Here is a 17,328-nt window from a genome sequence, read left to right on the forward strand (position 1 = left end):
TTTGTTACACTCCTGACTGCAGTAAAATTAAAAATTAAAACCACGTAACACAAAAATTCACAAAGTGTTGGGAATATCTAGTGGTAAGGAAATTGTGCATTATTTACAGTCCAATAATTCATAATTAAAATACATGAAAATTATTTAAACTTGACTTTATATCTTGAATTATTCTCTATTTATGTAAAAAAAAAAACTAGCTAAAATATATATTCAGAAGATAAAATATATGTTATAGTATATTTTCCTTCCCAGGACAAACACTGTAAGCAACCAGAAACATTCTACACATCAATTTTTTCTTTATATTTATTTACATTTGATCAGCAATAATTCTATCATATTTGTTGCACTCCTTACCAAGAGCATGGGAGTCTTTAAAGTAGAATTGTGAAATGAAAATTATATTAGAAATTGTTCTGTTGTTTCAGTGACGTTGAGGTGGAATTACTTGAACTTTATAACAATTTTTCAGTGTGTTTATTTTTCACATTCTTAGAAAAAATCAAAGAAAAGATAAAAGACATCTGAATTGATAAAATTGAAAGAGAAGGATTTTCATCATAAAACTGTCAATAATTTAGTACTAAATTATTCAAATAGATCATTATTAATTAAAGAATATTTCTTAGCATGAGTAGAAGTCTTCTCATCATATAACTTGAATCTTTAAAAAAGTGTGTTGCACTCCGACCATAGAATTATAGATCTGAAACACAGGTATACCCTGTAATTGATAAATCTATATGGTAAAAATGTTCTCTGCATCTTTATTTGCCAAAATAAAATCAGAGAATCATATACTGATAAAAGTTTTTTCATGCTTGGGAACAAAACATCAAATGTTGCACTCCTGACATTATTGAGTATGCACAGATACTTGACTCTCATTAATGCTGCTTGTGATTTTTATAACATTTTTAAGTTTTTTAAAAATTGTATATCAGTTATTGTTTTACACTTTGAAAATTCTTTTTTTGACTTAATTGTCTTTCAGATTTTAAAAATGGATGTTTTTTTTGATAACACTACATTTTTTCTGTTGCACTCCTGACATGGTATAACATTTTTTTTCAACATCAGTCATGACCACAACTTGATCAAACAAAAGTTGCTACAGTCTACATTTAAAGCTCAATATTTCCAACATAAACCATTAGCATTTATTTCACAGATCTTTAAATAATACTGAATTATCAAAATGTCACAAAAAGGTGTTGCACTTTTGACATTTTTAGCATAATTTTTGGGCATATCTGTTTTTTGCGAATTGAGATATCACTGAGATATTTGGCAGGTATTTAGACACTCTCTAAAGACATATTCTTTGACAAAGAAATTTATTCTCATTGCCTGTACTTTTAGTGCAGGTCAAAAAAAATATGTGTTTGGTCATTTTTTTTAAATTACCCTTATGTGGGTCTTTTTTCTCCTTATTTACGCCATGTTGTAAAATTTCAGAGCCCTATGGGGTCTAATTTGTGTAAAAGGCAATAATTCTGTCAAAATTGAATTAATGCTAAATGAGGATATTTTCAAACCTTGTTTGGATTATACATATAATCATAAATGTCATATTTAGGTCCATAATCATCACTCAATAATAGATATTTTGTATACCAAGTAGGTTTTACGTGACTGATTACTTACTTCAAAAGTTGAGGAAGAACAAAAACAAGAATATCATAAAAGAGCTTGAAAATCTGTGCATGAAGCAGTTCCCATCCAAACGTTTTAAAGAGCACTTTTAACAGAGAGGGGCCTGGAACATTGGTTTCTTTCTTTGATTTTTCTGCTTCACTTTTAGGCAGAAGTGGTGATTTCTCTGACGTTTCCTCCTGTATGCTGGTATAGTGACTTGAATGCTGAGTCACAGTGGTGGGGCCTGACACAACAGAAACTGTCAGGGATTTTCTGGAAAGGGAGATAATTCTTATTAAATGTTAAATCCAAACTGTATGTAAATTTTAAATTGGCTGTTCTTCATGTACGACTCATTTCCTTTTTTGATATTTTTTTTCTATGCTTCATTTGAGTATAGAAGAGATTAAATCCTATTACGTGTCTTGCGTACATTTCTGAAATAAAATCTATGACCTCATTTTATAACAGATTTGCTCTTACTTATTTTTTTGTTCGTGAAATTTGTCCTTTTCTCTCTCCCATTTAGCCTCAAATCTCGGTATGACAGTTTTGGACTGTTCTCTTGGATTTAATAAAAAGATATCCTCTGTCACCGATGTTTTGTAGCCAGAAATCATCAAACTGTTAACACAAAAAAGAATGTGAAACTAAAAAAATTTAAAAAGATGAATTTGAAATTATTTCTAATATCTTAGGTGAATCTGAAATTACTGAATTTTCTTTCATTTTACTGTGACCTGTTTATCCACCAAAATGTTATTCGAGATAGAAATGACGCTCGTAGCTCTGGACATTCTTTCTGTAAAATAGAAGTAAAATAAGTGAGTCTGGTAGACTTATTTTTTTTCCACGTGGGATTGTTTTTGCCATGTACCTGATGTATGCAGTATGTCACAGATTTTTCATAGAAATTGTCACAGTGTACTTTAAAAAATACATGTAACATTAATGGTGATCATGACCGTCCTAGAAATCCATGTTAATTTTCTACTCATGGATTGAAAAGAAATTGCTGGTGACCCCATGGAAAAAAAAGTATGTTTTCAGTATGTAAAGTTAGTAATCTGCATTTAAATGTTGCTTTTTCATTTCATTATTACTCATTCATAATTATAAAATTCCTTGACATGAAATAACATGTACATGTATGTTTATATATGGGTCTCAAATAATTTTGACAAAGAAATCAATTTTTTTTTAAAACAAAGCTATGATGAATTGTACGAGTTCATTCTATATACATTATAATTCATTTATAATTATATAATTTAATTTAATACATCTTCACATTATCATAGTTTTATGAAATAAAACAGCATTTCTATATAATTCACTGCAAATGCCTTATATTATTATCGTAGGTAAAAGTGTACACTCCGCTTACAATACACGTACCTCTGTTTGAGGTTTGCTGGATTTGTCTGCTGTGCAGTAAAGGATCCCCTGAAGAATGGCCAGACCAAAATAAACATTAAAGACACTAAAACTCAAAGGCTTATCCTTGTATTCCTGTAATAAGGTAGAAAGACAGTGTTACAAGTCAAATACAGTGAGTATTTCTAACATACATGTACATGTATATGACTCTAAAGTTTGTAGAAATTGATTGTTAAGGAGCAAGTACTGTGAATTATTTGCAACAACTTTAATTTGTGATTTATCAGTTTGAAAATGGTTCACTCTAGTACTAATTGATGTAGAGAAGAAATACACTTAAATGAATCATTTGCAGCCACAAATATTCACAAGCTATAGATTGTGAAACTTGCTCGGAAATGTCTCGCAAATGAAAGTGTTAATTATATGTTTATATTCATAGCATATATAAAAGATTTACTGCACAAGTGGTTCACAGAGCATTTGGTGCAAACATGAATGTATAATTTCTATGTATAATATTGTACGTATTACATGTATATTTAAATTAAATCATATACTTCAGAAATGTCCATGCAATCTAACAATAAAGCAATAAAGGCACTAAATTATAAAATCTGCTAAAATATACATAAGACATGATACATATTCAATACAGAGAGTATTTACAATGCGTTTGCTATTATATGTATATTTTGTTACCTTTGTGTTGATCATATGGTAGAATGGAATAATACATGTAATAATATTAATGGTCCAATACATGAACAGCACCCCTGAAGTCACAAATCCTTTCTGTCTCTCTAGGAATATGTACAGCAAAACTAAAAGCTAAAACATCAAAAATTAAAAAAAACCTACTATATATGAACTTTAAAAAGCGGGCTTCAAATTTTAGCGGCTTTGGCGGGGAGAGCAATGCGCTAATTCATGAATACCGTTAATAAATCATTTATAAATACAATACTGTAAACCAACTTTTATTCGCGTCGAACTTTTATTCGCGATTCTTTAGTTTGACATCAATCTGCGACGATTAATTTTCGCGACTGAGGAATTATTCTATACAAATGCTAAGCAAAATAAATGGTTCGCGGCGATTAATATTCGCGAGTTAAAATAGGTTGCGAAACTCAAGAATATTTCTCGCACGCGAATAAAAGTTGGTTTACAGTATACGGCACGGACGTATGTAGCGCTAATTCATGATTACGCCAACCACTCATATCCACTGATTATGTTAAATTTTGAATCCGTCAATTTATGTACACATACAGTATATAGGAAAAGTAAACAAGGCATAATACAATCAGTCAAAAAATCAGTCCAAAGGTCACAAGAAGAATATCTTTTTCCATAAATTTATGCGATAATTTTAATGACAAGATTTTGAGGAAGCAATTTTCCCATGACAACGTTATGTTTTCCAGGTGTTTCAAATTTTTTTTTCAGCGTTTTTACTTACTTTGATTAATACAGCTTTGAAAACCTAATACGTTCTTTCACTGTAAAATTGCCACAAATTACTGGGACATCTACAAGCTTAGAGCAATGCAAAGACTTACCAGCGTAATTGCTTCTATACATGGCCCAATCAACCAGGCTTTCAAAAAAGAGTTTGATGCTGACCAATCATGAGTCGTTGATACTATTTCTATAATTACAGGGGTAAGGGAACATAGAGTTAAAACCTGAAAACCAAAAATATTCATAGTAATTATTCATAAAGTCAAACAAGACAGTTAATTAGTATGTTTCAAACAGAAATACAGTGTTTCTTATTTGTGGGCACTCTAATCTTTTTTTCTCAAATATTTATTAGAATTTAAAATTTCTACTTTGTTTTTCTTTTACTCACATGACACAATAATAATTATACTTTCAATTGATGATTTTAGTATCAATTTATCAAGACAAAATGTGCTGCTTGACTGCTTTATAACATCTTATTTGCTTAAAATGTACTTAATTTTAAAATCGAATTAAATCAAATTAAAAAAATCTAACTCACTGCTTTTGCGACAAACTTGAGAGTTATGGGGTTGGGACAGTCTTTTTGTATTGTCAAGTAATAGATATAAAAAGGGGAGGTAATCCACAGCCATCCACTGGCCACCCAGATCAACACAGTAAACTGAAAGCAGTCTGTGAATTCTGGCCAGCTGTTCCTCCATGTTAGGGTGGTATTCTGAAAAATACAAGAAAATTAAATAATAATTCAGCATGCTTTATAATGGATCCAATGAAATCAAGATCTAGCTAAATAATAATATGCCCAACTTATTAAGTTTATCATTATTTAAAAGATTGAGCGAGAAACATTTCTACAAATAAATTAAATATATTGGCACAGCTTGATGTTGATAGAAGAAAGAGTGAGCTGGTAGTTCACAGAAAAAAAATATAACCATTAATTGACAGGGTTGCAGTGGAGAGAAGCAAGTGACAGGAAGATTCTACTGATAAGCGTATTTAACCCTATACCTTGCAATGTACTGGAGTTGTCTATATACAAGAAAATTGGGCTAAGAATTTCTTGCAAGTCAAACCTTTTTCAAGATCCCTGCAGGTTTTTTTAATTCCATTTGCCCTGGGCTACTTTTTATGCCCCTGTACATATGTAATCAAAGATTGGGGGGCATAAAGTTTTTGCCCTGTCTGTCTGTTTGTCCGCAAAAACTTCAACCTTGCCCATCACTTTTTATTGGTTGGGGCTATGGCTTTCATATTTTATGTGTGTATTCCTTGTGACAAGACCTTTCTTTGTGTACATTCAAATCTGACCTTTTGTCCTTGGAGTTTGACCCACTTTTGCTAAATTTTATCAGACTTCAACCTTGGCCATAACTTTTCAATGGTTGGTGTTAGGGCTTTCATATTTAAGATTTATATATTTATTGACTCATGGCTGTCTTTACTGAAAACTTCAAGCAAAATATCTATATTTTCATTCCTCTGGCCTATTAAGCATGTTTCAAAGTTAAGATGCCAATAAAGTGTGCGTTGGGAGGGGGGGGGGGAGTATACGTACACAGACCCAAGTATTAACAGAATTTTTTACGGTGTAAATTTTACAATCTTAAATTAAAACAAGAAGGGGATCCTGTATCACCTGCATACCATGACCAGATATTTTTAAAATATTGCCCAATTATAGAATTATTCTAATACTTAGAGGATCAGCATCCATTTTTGAAAAATGGTTTAATTGTTACCAATTGTTATCTGAACTCGGAATACATTCGCTGAATTCACTGAACCATGTAGTATTTTGACATTATAATCTAAGCATATCTTGGATTTGTAGTTTTTGCAGTATTCAATGTATTAAATTATCATTGCACAAGTAAAAAATTATTAGTTCTCTAAATAATTATACTTAGGGCCTATACAAATGGTGCCTGTTTTGGACTGCGCAACAGTTGAAATTGAAACCCCGTAGCGGAGGTTGACAGTAGTTTTCTGAAGAGTGTCAATTTCAACTGCTACTCTCTAAAACAGACACTATTTATTTGATTATACTGAATGTCATATGATTTAGGACGTAAGCAAACAAATTCGGAAATCGTTTAGAAAAACTTTCGAACTCCCCGCTTCTATTATATTCTTCGAAAAGGATTTAACGACCTATTTAATTTTTTTTTGTGTTTGATACTCAGGGACTCCTTTATCATCGAAAGTTTCTATATTTTTGCACTTGCAAGCATTTTTCGTCTGTCGTTTTCAATCAAGGTACATTGGAGGCGAGCTTAGATTGACGTCAAGTTTATTTGGCTTCTTTCAAACGCACAACTGACGTTTTTGGAATTCTACGGCGAACCGTACGCGCATAATTTACACGCATGTGACATTATCGTCGTGTTCATCGATGTCAAGTGTGTTGCTAAGGCTTAGGGTAACATATACATTTATTGACTGCGTTCGAGGGCAACATGCGTTTTGCCGGACCCAAGAACCAAACTGTTTGCCTGAGGCCGTTAGGCCGAAGGCAAACAGTTTGGTTCGAGGGGTCGACAAAACGCATTTTGCCCGAGAACACAGTCAATAAATGTTTTGTTATACCTTTTACTTTTTATTTTGACATAACATGATGTAAATTTTGTTTACCCGCACTGCGGTTTCAACTTGGTCGATTCCGTAAAGTTCTGTCGAACTCCAATGAATGCAAATGAGATACAGCTGACCCCGCCCATACTGTGAAAAAGCGGTCCAACATCTTATCGACAGGTCCATTATCTCGCTCTGCGGTCAAACATTGATTTTTTTATGACCACTCAGTAAAACATTGGAAATGTTAGACTTTTTTTTGAGTATAGAATTATATAGGAAACAATTTTTAAAGGTTTAACAATACGAATTGTTAATTGAGGTTAAACCAATCAGATTTCAGTATTTAACATGAAAGTATAATAAAATACGATACTACAGATATACAGAATGAAAGATATGGAGATAACGAACAGTATTCAAGCTCGAAAGTCCATTAAGCAATATAAAATAGGAGCAGAGCAAACACGGACCTCCAAAACATCAGAATTGGGATCAGGTGCCATGGAAGAGTGAGCATCCCCTGCCGACCGGTCACACCCGCCGAGTGCTCCTTGTCATGATCGGGAAAATCCGTCGACAATTCCGTTGACAATTCCGTGTGTAAATAATAGTCTAACAATTAGTATGAAAAACGTCAGTCAGTATTTGACTCAATGATAAATTGTATGTATTTGCTGACAAGGCATTGTATCGACCATAGAACTTACGCAATGATGACTTGAAACGAGACTGCTGATATTCTTGTTTCATCAACTTGTTTGTCAATAATTTACGTCGTTTTAGAAATTGTATGTACGTAGAGCATGCTCTTGAGTATCGAATCAACTGAGAGATATAAACCCCGTATGTAGGTGATGAAAGTATATTGCTGCATAAGTAAGGGAAGTTGACGATTGAAAAGTTAATTAAAAGTCATCACGTTTATCATAAAGCTTGGTTGTTAGATTACCATTAACGTCTTTTTCAAGTAAAATATCCAAATATGAAACAGATGTGTCAGACTCTGTGGTATCTTTTATCTCAAGCTCATCAGGATATATCGTATCGACATAAGAATGGAAATAGCCATTGTTGATTGACAATACGTCGTCGATATATCTAAATGACGAGTTAAAGGCCACAGCAAGTGTTTTCTTCTTTTCACGTATAAGATTTTGGACAAATTCTGCTTCATATGAATACAAAAAAAAAGTTCTGCTAATAACGGGGCGCAATTGGTTATGTTTTTCTTTAATTGAACATTATCAAAATTTATAAATTTATTTAAATTTTTAAATAATGTGTGGAATTCAATTATATCACTTAATAACTTTGATATTCTGGAAGAACTCGTTCAAATAAAATATTGGCCTTCATTTCCTCTAATTATGACCTTATACCATGTATTGTAAACACTAGGAAATATTGTACATACTCAGTCTGGTGGAAAATAAATTTGAGCCAACATGTCCAAAATTTTCAATACATGTTCCAATATACTAGATTTTTTTTTATAGAAATGTGATACCAATTTTATCATTTCTAGGAAACACCATGTTGGCTTTAATGTTATGTGCAGTACATGTACATCATTTACAAAGTATCAAATCCTTATGTGTCAAATTAACCACAAAATTATAATGTACATGAGGCCTACATATTATCAAGGAAGTTTTTTTCTACTTTAAAATAACATCTGAGTGATATGACCATTCCATTGCAGAACAATTGAAAAGCATACACTGTACTGTACAAGATTTACATCAAAGAATGAATAAAAAAAACCCCGTAGATTTTCTTGTTCCTTGCAAAACATGAAAATTTAATCACTATTAGGTTACTTAGTATTTAGAACATGCATTTTACATGAACTAAATATTCCAATATCGATTTTGTCTAATGTCAATTAAGTAAGCCACATGTGAAAGTTTAAAAATACCGTCTGCTCCCTATACTATGTAATCATGTATACAGGTCTGCAGTTTATGGTGTTTGATCCACCCCACTTACCCATAAAACTGATCCATTGCAGAAATCCTCCATCCCAGCACTTTTTCATGTGTACATAAGAAAGCACTTGGTATGCAGATGAAACCCAGTACTACATATTGCACCATACAGACACAGCAAAACGTGTATCCGTTCCGCTACAGTTTTTCAGTATTACTCTCTCATCGCTAAGAAGACGAGTGATTCCCGTGTACTCTGGAAGACAGCATCCTTTACAATACGATGCTAGAGTTACCTGCCCTTAGTAAATGTGTTCGAACGCGCACTCATCAGTTTTTCGAAAGAAACACAACGAAATAATGCTGTCTATCACTGACATCTAAGTAAAGGATTTTTGTTTTATGCATATTTTAAGTGTCTTCATGGTGAAAAGTGTTGATGTACACTCTTAACGCACTTTGAAAATAGATTTCAACGTGCGTTAATTGATTTTGTCCTAAATTTACGGAAGCGTATTGCTGCCACGTAATATTTATTTCAAATTTGGTAATTCCGACTTTAAAATTCGTTTTTCTAACAGTTGGTAATTCCAACTTTAATCTTGGCTTTTCGAACTTTAACGTCTGTAATTCCAACTTTAATCTTAGCTTTTCCAACTTTAATTTGAGCTTTCTAGCCCTTTTCCTTAGCTTATTTCTTTATTTTGAATAAAAATTATTACCAACTTTATTAATGTAAAATACACTCAAATAGATTCGTGAGCAATTAATCTGCGTCGATTGTTTTTTTTACCTTGACCTTCCCTATGACCTTACATATAACTTCCAACTTTTAATTAAAAACCCTTGTATTTCTTTTGGTCCATCTTATATAATTATATTGAGAAGAACTTCATATAGTGTACAACTCCGTACATGACAGGATTTCAACCAAACCTGTTAATAAGAGATGAGACATATTTTGTTTTGTTTGAGAGAATAAGCTTATTAAACAAATGAGATCATTATTAGGTATTTGATATATAGGATGAATCAACACTATGTAACATGTACATGCTGCAAATACAACTGAACTAAATATATCAATTTTGTATATGAAAACACTATGAAATAATTCCCTCTATAATCATAATTTTATAATTAAATCGTTTCTTTCCATTGTAATTACATGTAAAAAGCATACATGTAGAAAGTATCTAAATATATCACATAGAGCCGTACAAAGATGGGAAAGTCAAGATAAAGTTGGAAAAGCCAACTTTAAAGATGGGAAAAAACGCCAAAATTAATGTTGGAATTACCAATTTTAAAGTTGGAAAAGCGAAGATTAAAGTTGGAATTACCAACTTCGAAGTTGGAAACTTGGAATTGCCAACTTTAAAGTTGGAAAAGCCAAGATTAAATCTGGAATTACAATTCTAATTTTAACGCACTTTGAAAAAAAATTTCAAAGTGCGAAATTTATTCCCACAGTGCACATGTCTACAGAAATCTACTGAATACGTACTTTTCCTTTCTATGGGAATTGGATTGCATAACACGTACGGGCTTCATTATTAAAATAATGCATTAAAGGGGAAGCATTATAGGTACACGTGGATTTCTGATATACTCTATTAAATATATTCCCCAGAAAAACTAAAACGGCGGTCAATGTAGACTACTGTGACTACAACTACAATGTAGTATTAAATAACTGGGGGAACAATTTTCACACTTTTTCCAAACATTGAAAATGTTCATTAAAAGGCATGTGCCCCTTTTGGTTAAAACACACATGTAGTCAGATCATTCCTTGATAGCGTATTAATAAAATATATTAGTGAGAAAAAGTTGGAACCTATCCCCACCCCCTCCACGAAATAGGTATTTCTACTTCGGATAATGGATGGATGATATATTTTTCTTGCCAATTTGTTTCTGGAAAGTTGTGAAGTGCCCCCCTCCCCTCCCCCAATCTTTTTTTCTTCTTCAAAAACCACGTATTACGTGCTTGTTTTGAAAATCAGTTCAATTGTGATTTTCTTTGAGAGTCTCATAGAATTATTAAGGTAAACGCCTAAAACAACACCGTTTATTCATAATTACACAAATATACCTGTTATCATACGTATGATGGCATATTTCCAGCCCCCCTCTTCCACTTGTCCGATAATTATGTCGACTTGTCAGATGTTTTTGTTAACTTTTCACTTATTCACGTTTAAAAATTCAACATCAAATGCGCCCATGCCCATTTTAGGCCATCAATGGACAGTATATTTTTCTGACAAGTCGACATAAGTATCTGACAAGTCAATATAAAGATCTGTCAAGTCAACATAAAGATATATTATCTGATAAGGCAACGTAATTTTCTGACAAGTCGACATAACATTCTATAATTCAACATCATTTTCTGACAAGTTTACAATAACTTCTGGCAAGCCGACTTATCAGAAAATTACGTCGACTTTTTAGATTATTAATGATATCGACTTGTCAGAAAATATACATGTATTTACTTGTCGGAAAATCATGTCGACTTGTCAGATGTAGATGTCAGTTTATAGTGGCGTTAACATGCTGTAATAACAATTAAGATACCAAGTTCCTGGTCGTACGGAAGCGCAAAGGTCTCTACACTTGTGTTATTTCTTGTATATGGTCCTATTTGTTATGGTCATATCAACATATGAAGTGTTTAAACTCCTTATTTAAACACAAATTATGGATTGTATTAAGTTGTTTGAATATAATTTAAGGCACCTTCCTTTACTTGATTATTTTATTGCTGTAAGTTAAATCGACTTAAAATGATATTGATTTGAAAATATCTATCAAAGCAAGAGATTATATTAAATCTATATAATAAAGTCGATATGTAATAATAAATATAGAGCAATATCGGTATAAATATATTAATATTTCCTGAAAAAAGTGAGAAAATATTATCAGAATTAACTTTGCGCGAGCGGGAATTCTTATTAAACGTCACTCGGAATTCGTAGACAGCACCAGTATCATGTGTTTGCTATCGTATACGATTATAGTGTGTTGCATATATTATTTATGAGATTCAGAAATGTTTTGAAGAAGAAGGATAGAGAGACATCAGCAGTTACTAGTACACAGTACTGTACTCTACTGTACATGTAGATTATAGGTGTAGACATAGGGGCTACTTGTCCCCCACCGACACTTTAAAAAAAATTCAATAATGGCAATATACAGAATTATGACCTTTGTAGCATAGGGACCATAAGAAAAATTTGGATTAATTGCCACTTTGTAGTGTAACAATTGAAACAACGTACCAATAGTTTATAGTTATAATTTTAGCTGCTTTAATAATTATTTAACTTTTAATCAAGAAACTTATTATTTGATACACCTTGAATTGTACTAATCTGATAAAAGTAAAGTTGATGTCACATACTGATAAAATTTAATAAGTATGCTCTGCATGTGTACACTTTCTAAAGGGAGGCAAGCTATTGACAAATAAGTTGAAAACACAATGATATCAACAGTCTCGTTTTAAGTCAACGTTTATCAAATTCTATGCTCGATACAATGACATTGTAAGCAAATACAGTCTATCGTTCAGTCAATTGTTGACATATGTTTTTCATACAAATTATCAGGCCATTATTTTCACCTGAATTCTGTTTGCCCGATCATGACAAGGCGGGCGTAAACAGGGGACAGGGGATCCTCCATGCTACCTGATCCCACCCCTGATGTTTTAGAGGTCCGTGTTTGCTCTGCTTCCAATTTGTATTGTTCCAATGAATTTTTGACCTTTGTTACCATTAGTTATCTTCATTATTCATTGGAATGTTTTGAGATGTGGAAATTTGGACGACACGTGCGCCATTGCCTTTTTTTCACCACTTACATAAAAATGTATCTTTAAAGAAATAGGATAAGATTAAAACATAAATTTGAAATCCCTTTGCTGAATTAAAATCAAGTAATATCATATTTCTTCCTTGGAACATGTTACATCTTTATTATTTGGTTGCATTTCAGGCTATAATTACTTTTATTTTTGAATTCATAACTTTATAAAATTTATTATTTTAATTATTTACTTGAAATACTTTGTTTTCATGGTAACGTATGTAAAAGTTGATTTCCAAAATATGTTTATCATGCATTTAAAACATCAGGCCTTTAATTTTTAGAAACAGTCATTGTCACTTTTTTGCATTGCTGCAAACATTAACCATATGCCTCTAAGTGTGTTAAAAACGCCATATTTCAAACTTAAAGGCATGTTGCAATAGTAGCCATATGACACAGCAACAATTTCCCCTGATTTGACTTAACGGTATCAAAGACTTTTATCATAGAGAGTTTGGAGAAATTCTGAGAATATGCGTGCAATAGCTCCTGTATAAAAGTTTAATTCATTACAAAGATACAGAGAATGCCTCTTTGATTGCCATGAATAGTTATATGTTACTAATTTTATTTCTAACTGACCTGCAACATTGATACTATAGGACCTTTCTTTTCTTTAAAACATGCGCGGATCTAGCGGGGAGTCAGGTCCTCCTCCAGGGATTTTAAGACTTTTCAAATTTGTATGGTAAAGCTGTAAGGAAAAGATGTTCTTATGACCTCACAGAAAACATAGACCCCCTGGTAAAATGGGAACGAGAGTCGAATCATTAATGTTAATACATATGAAGGAAAGCGGACCCCCCTCCCCCCCGAAAAAAGGAGAGTTTTTTGGGGGATTTAGACAAGTTGATTACGTTTTTTTCTTAAAGCTTCTGCATAAAAAGTAAAACATCTGAACAAAAGAATAAAATTCAGAGATTAACTTTTTTTTAGTGGAATGGAACCCCCACCCCACTCCCGAAAAAAAAAATCCTAGAAATTTAATAACACCTATTAGAAGAGATAAGATTGCAAGCCGTATTCTACAATGTACAAAACAAAAAGACATATCCCTGACCGGAAAGAACAGTGATAGAAGAATTTTTCCATATTATGTAATTTTTTCCTCGTGTCATTTCAACTAGCAGTCCCATGTTGAACTGTTGAACCTCATTTTATGTCCTATTGTATTCGTTTGTTTATCATTACAAGTAGGACGGAATGGGAAATCTTGTCTTACTTTTAATCCCCTTTGTAGGTAATTCTGAATTTCTTAATTAATTAACAATTTTGACGTTATCTTAATCCAAAAGTGTTTATTTGAAGTTTCATCACAATTGGACAGCACTTTAACCATGTTTGATGAAAAAAAAAGTTGTTTATCAACTGTTACCGAAAAGATGAAAACGTTGATTATGGAACGTCTGGACTGTCTTATCATGACAAATTTAAATTTATGATGTACATTTATCATTTTGTGATGTGCTTTTGTCATTATGTGGTGTGCATTTGTCATGATGTGATGCGTTTTTATTATTATGTGATGTGCTTTTTTCATTACGTATTGTGCATTTGTCATTATGTGATGTGATTTAGTCATTATGTGGTGTGCAGTTGTCATTATGTGATGTGTGTTTGTAATTAGTTGATGTGCATATTTCATAGGATCAGGTACTTTCAAAAGTCATTACGTCGTGTTCAAAAGTCTTTATATATGGTGCAAATATCTTTACGTGTAAAACCACATTCCATGATGACAAATGCAGATCCCATAATGACAAAAGCACATCACATACTGACAAAAGCACACCACATAATGACAAATGTAAAATGAAAAAAAAACCCACATCACACAGTGATAATTGCACATCATGAATATAATTTTGCTATGATAAGACAGTCCAGGCATTCCATAGTTGATCATAAATCATTTTTTGAAGTTTTTCTCAGTTCAGTTTTGCATTAGCAGCAGTTACTAGTTTCTTTCAAAATTACCTTTTTTAATGAATTTAGTACATTCCGAGTCGTTTTTCTTTCTTTAAGAGATAATTCTTATATTTCTCATGTATCACTTGATAAATAATTGTGTCTTTCATGTGCCTTGTCAGTGTTTAAATATTTCTATGTTCTTACATGATTACGATTACATAAAGATAGACCATTAAATTCCATTTATTTCATTTTGAAGGATTGTGTATATCTGCCCTGGCGGATGATGATCATGATGGTAGGTTATGGCGGAAATAATAAAATACTGTATTGCATCACAAATATAAATAACATTGTGTTTTCCAGGCAAAGTGCAGTTATAGAAAATTTGCTTCTTAAACTTTAATATATATATATCTTTTGCCATTATATGTACTTCAATTATAACCCAGCAGATACACAGCATTGAAAAAAAATTTGAATCAACGTTGATTATATAATTATGTTGACACAACGTTTAGTTAATGTAAGATTTTGAAAATTTGGTTCAACATTGACATCTTAACGATGATTCAATGTTGAAAATCAATGTTGATTAGACATTGAATAAAAGTTAATTCAACGTTTTTTTTTTTTTTTTTTTTTTTTTTTTTCGGGGGGGGGGGGTGTCATTTTTAATAAATCTTGGTGTAAGTCTTGGTGTTGGAGTCTTGGGAGTGGTGTTGGTCTTCGTGGGTGGTGTTGGACTCCTGGGGTGGTGTTGGTTCCTAATCAGTGTTCTCTCCTGGATTATGTTGGTCTTCTGAGTGGACAGAGTGGTCCGGCTTTTTAGTTGATTACCCCTGCAATGTATGATTTGATGTAATAAATATTTGTATAATGAAACTTTCAGTGAAAATTGACGAACACTAAAATAAACAAAATCTTGCGCTTATTCCAAATTACATGTATGAATAATCAATCCAAAGACAAATGTATTAAATATGAATTATTACATAAATACATATCTGCAAAAATTAGCCAACTATGCAATGGACTAGTCTTCAATGTGTGATCTTCATGGATTCTTTAAAGAAACTCGCGTCAGTTGAAATTCGAAAACATCCATAATCACGATCAATTAAAATAGATAACAAATCGAGTTATAATTTTTAAAACCTTAAAACAGTTGAATATATAAAATCTTTAAAATTCTCAAAACTTACCATCGTCGCAAACCACGGTTTTGAGTCCACAAGCTACTCTGTTATGGTCCGACAATGTTATAGTCCGACACTATTATAGTTCGAATTATTTATCATTGAAAAATAGGATTCCCGCTAGGCGAAGATCTGACGTTGAATCAATGTTGACAATTCAACTCAATTTGAATTCAATATTGAACCAACGTTACATTTTCAACGTTGAATCAATATTGAATCTAGATTTATCAACGTCTAAGCCCAACTTCAACACTAATATTAAACGTTAAAACAACATTATGTGCCTGCTGGGTATATTGATTGATTGTATGTTGTTTTACGTCCCATTCGAGAATTTTTCACTCATGTAGAGACGTCACCATATACCGGTGAAGGGCTTCAAATTTTGACCTTTACTCAGCACTCAGGGGCATTGAGCAATGAGGGATCTTTATCGTGCCAACGCCTGTCGTGACACAGGACCTCGAGTTTTAAGGTCTCATCCGAAGGACCCGCAACTTTCACTTCAAGTGCCGAGCGCATGGCGAAGGAACAGTTGCTACCCATTTTTTATCGACTTAGGTCAGTCGCGGCCGAGATTCGAACTCACGACCTCCCGATCACGGAGCGAGCGCTCTACCGACTGAGCTACTGTGAACGGTCCTGCTGGGTATAACTTCTACTTGTACGTCTCTTGTTTACCTGTAATCTTCTCTAGGATAAAAACCAATATTATGCTCTTAGAGTTGATAAACTGAGAAACGTTCTTCAATAATGCAGAGTTAGGTAGTAGAAATTATTTGAGGTGATAAGGTACAAGATGCTTCTCTGTTAAATTGAAGATTTATTCAATATTATAATTTTTCTGATTTTTTTTTTTTTCAAACAAACTTTTATAATGATTATTTAAAATAGGAAAGGTACACTTTTCTTAAATTTTCCGTGAGCAATGAAAATCTAAGATTGACAGGATTGTACTTGTACTTCGTGTTTATGTACAGCAAGCAAATTCTTCAAAAATGAAAAAAAGGTTCCATTTAATACATGTAAAAATCATTATGTAACAATTGTTATAATAAAATACCGGTTGCTAGGACAACTAAGAATTCTTCTCCCTAGGACATCATTTGAAAGAATAAGTGTATACATGTAAATATCTTAAATCTGATATACATTTTAGATTCTGGTTGTCTAGGTAACAGTCCCAAAAATCAGTAAGATCAGGGAAATAAAAATATATTTCAGAATTGTTTAATTTTGTGCATTGATTGTTACAATTTCAGACGAAAAACTTCTGAGCTAAACAATTTAGCATCGTACATTGTAAAATTGTGTTAATTTTGCAAATC

The 17,328-nt window shown here is 32.4% G+C and overlaps 1 protein-coding gene across 1 annotated transcript in view; it reads right to left on the reverse strand.

The window, feature by feature from the left end:
* LOC133184283 (multidrug resistance-associated protein 1-like) overlaps nucleotides 1-9,137 on the reverse strand; it is a 28,848-nt gene extending 19,711 nt beyond the window's left edge. The window contains exons 1-8 of the mRNA XM_061319274.1: nucleotides 9,061-9,137; nucleotides 5,033-5,209; nucleotides 4,587-4,712; nucleotides 3,724-3,852; nucleotides 3,040-3,153; nucleotides 2,382-2,443; nucleotides 2,125-2,265; nucleotides 1,651-1,914 (exon numbers count right to left, since the gene is read on the reverse strand). Coding sequence (XP_061175258.1) covers nucleotides 1,651-1,914; nucleotides 2,125-2,265; nucleotides 2,382-2,443; nucleotides 3,040-3,153; nucleotides 3,724-3,852; nucleotides 4,587-4,712; nucleotides 5,033-5,209; nucleotides 9,061-9,093 — 1,046 coding nt within the window. The 5' untranslated portion in view covers nucleotides 9,094-9,137. The remainder of the gene's footprint in view (nucleotides 1-1,650; nucleotides 1,915-2,124; nucleotides 2,266-2,381; nucleotides 2,444-3,039; nucleotides 3,154-3,723; nucleotides 3,853-4,586; nucleotides 4,713-5,032; nucleotides 5,210-9,060) is intronic.
* Nucleotides 9,138-17,328: the final 8,191 nt, after the last annotated feature.

Source organism: Saccostrea echinata, unplaced genomic scaffold (genome assembly GCF_033153115.1).
Source record: "Saccostrea echinata isolate AGI-Se365-2 ecotype Australia unplaced genomic scaffold, CSIRO_AGI_Sech_v1 ptg000001l, whole genome shotgun sequence".
Classification (NCBI taxonomy): Eukaryota; Metazoa; Mollusca; class Bivalvia; order Ostreida; family Ostreidae; genus Saccostrea; species Saccostrea echinata.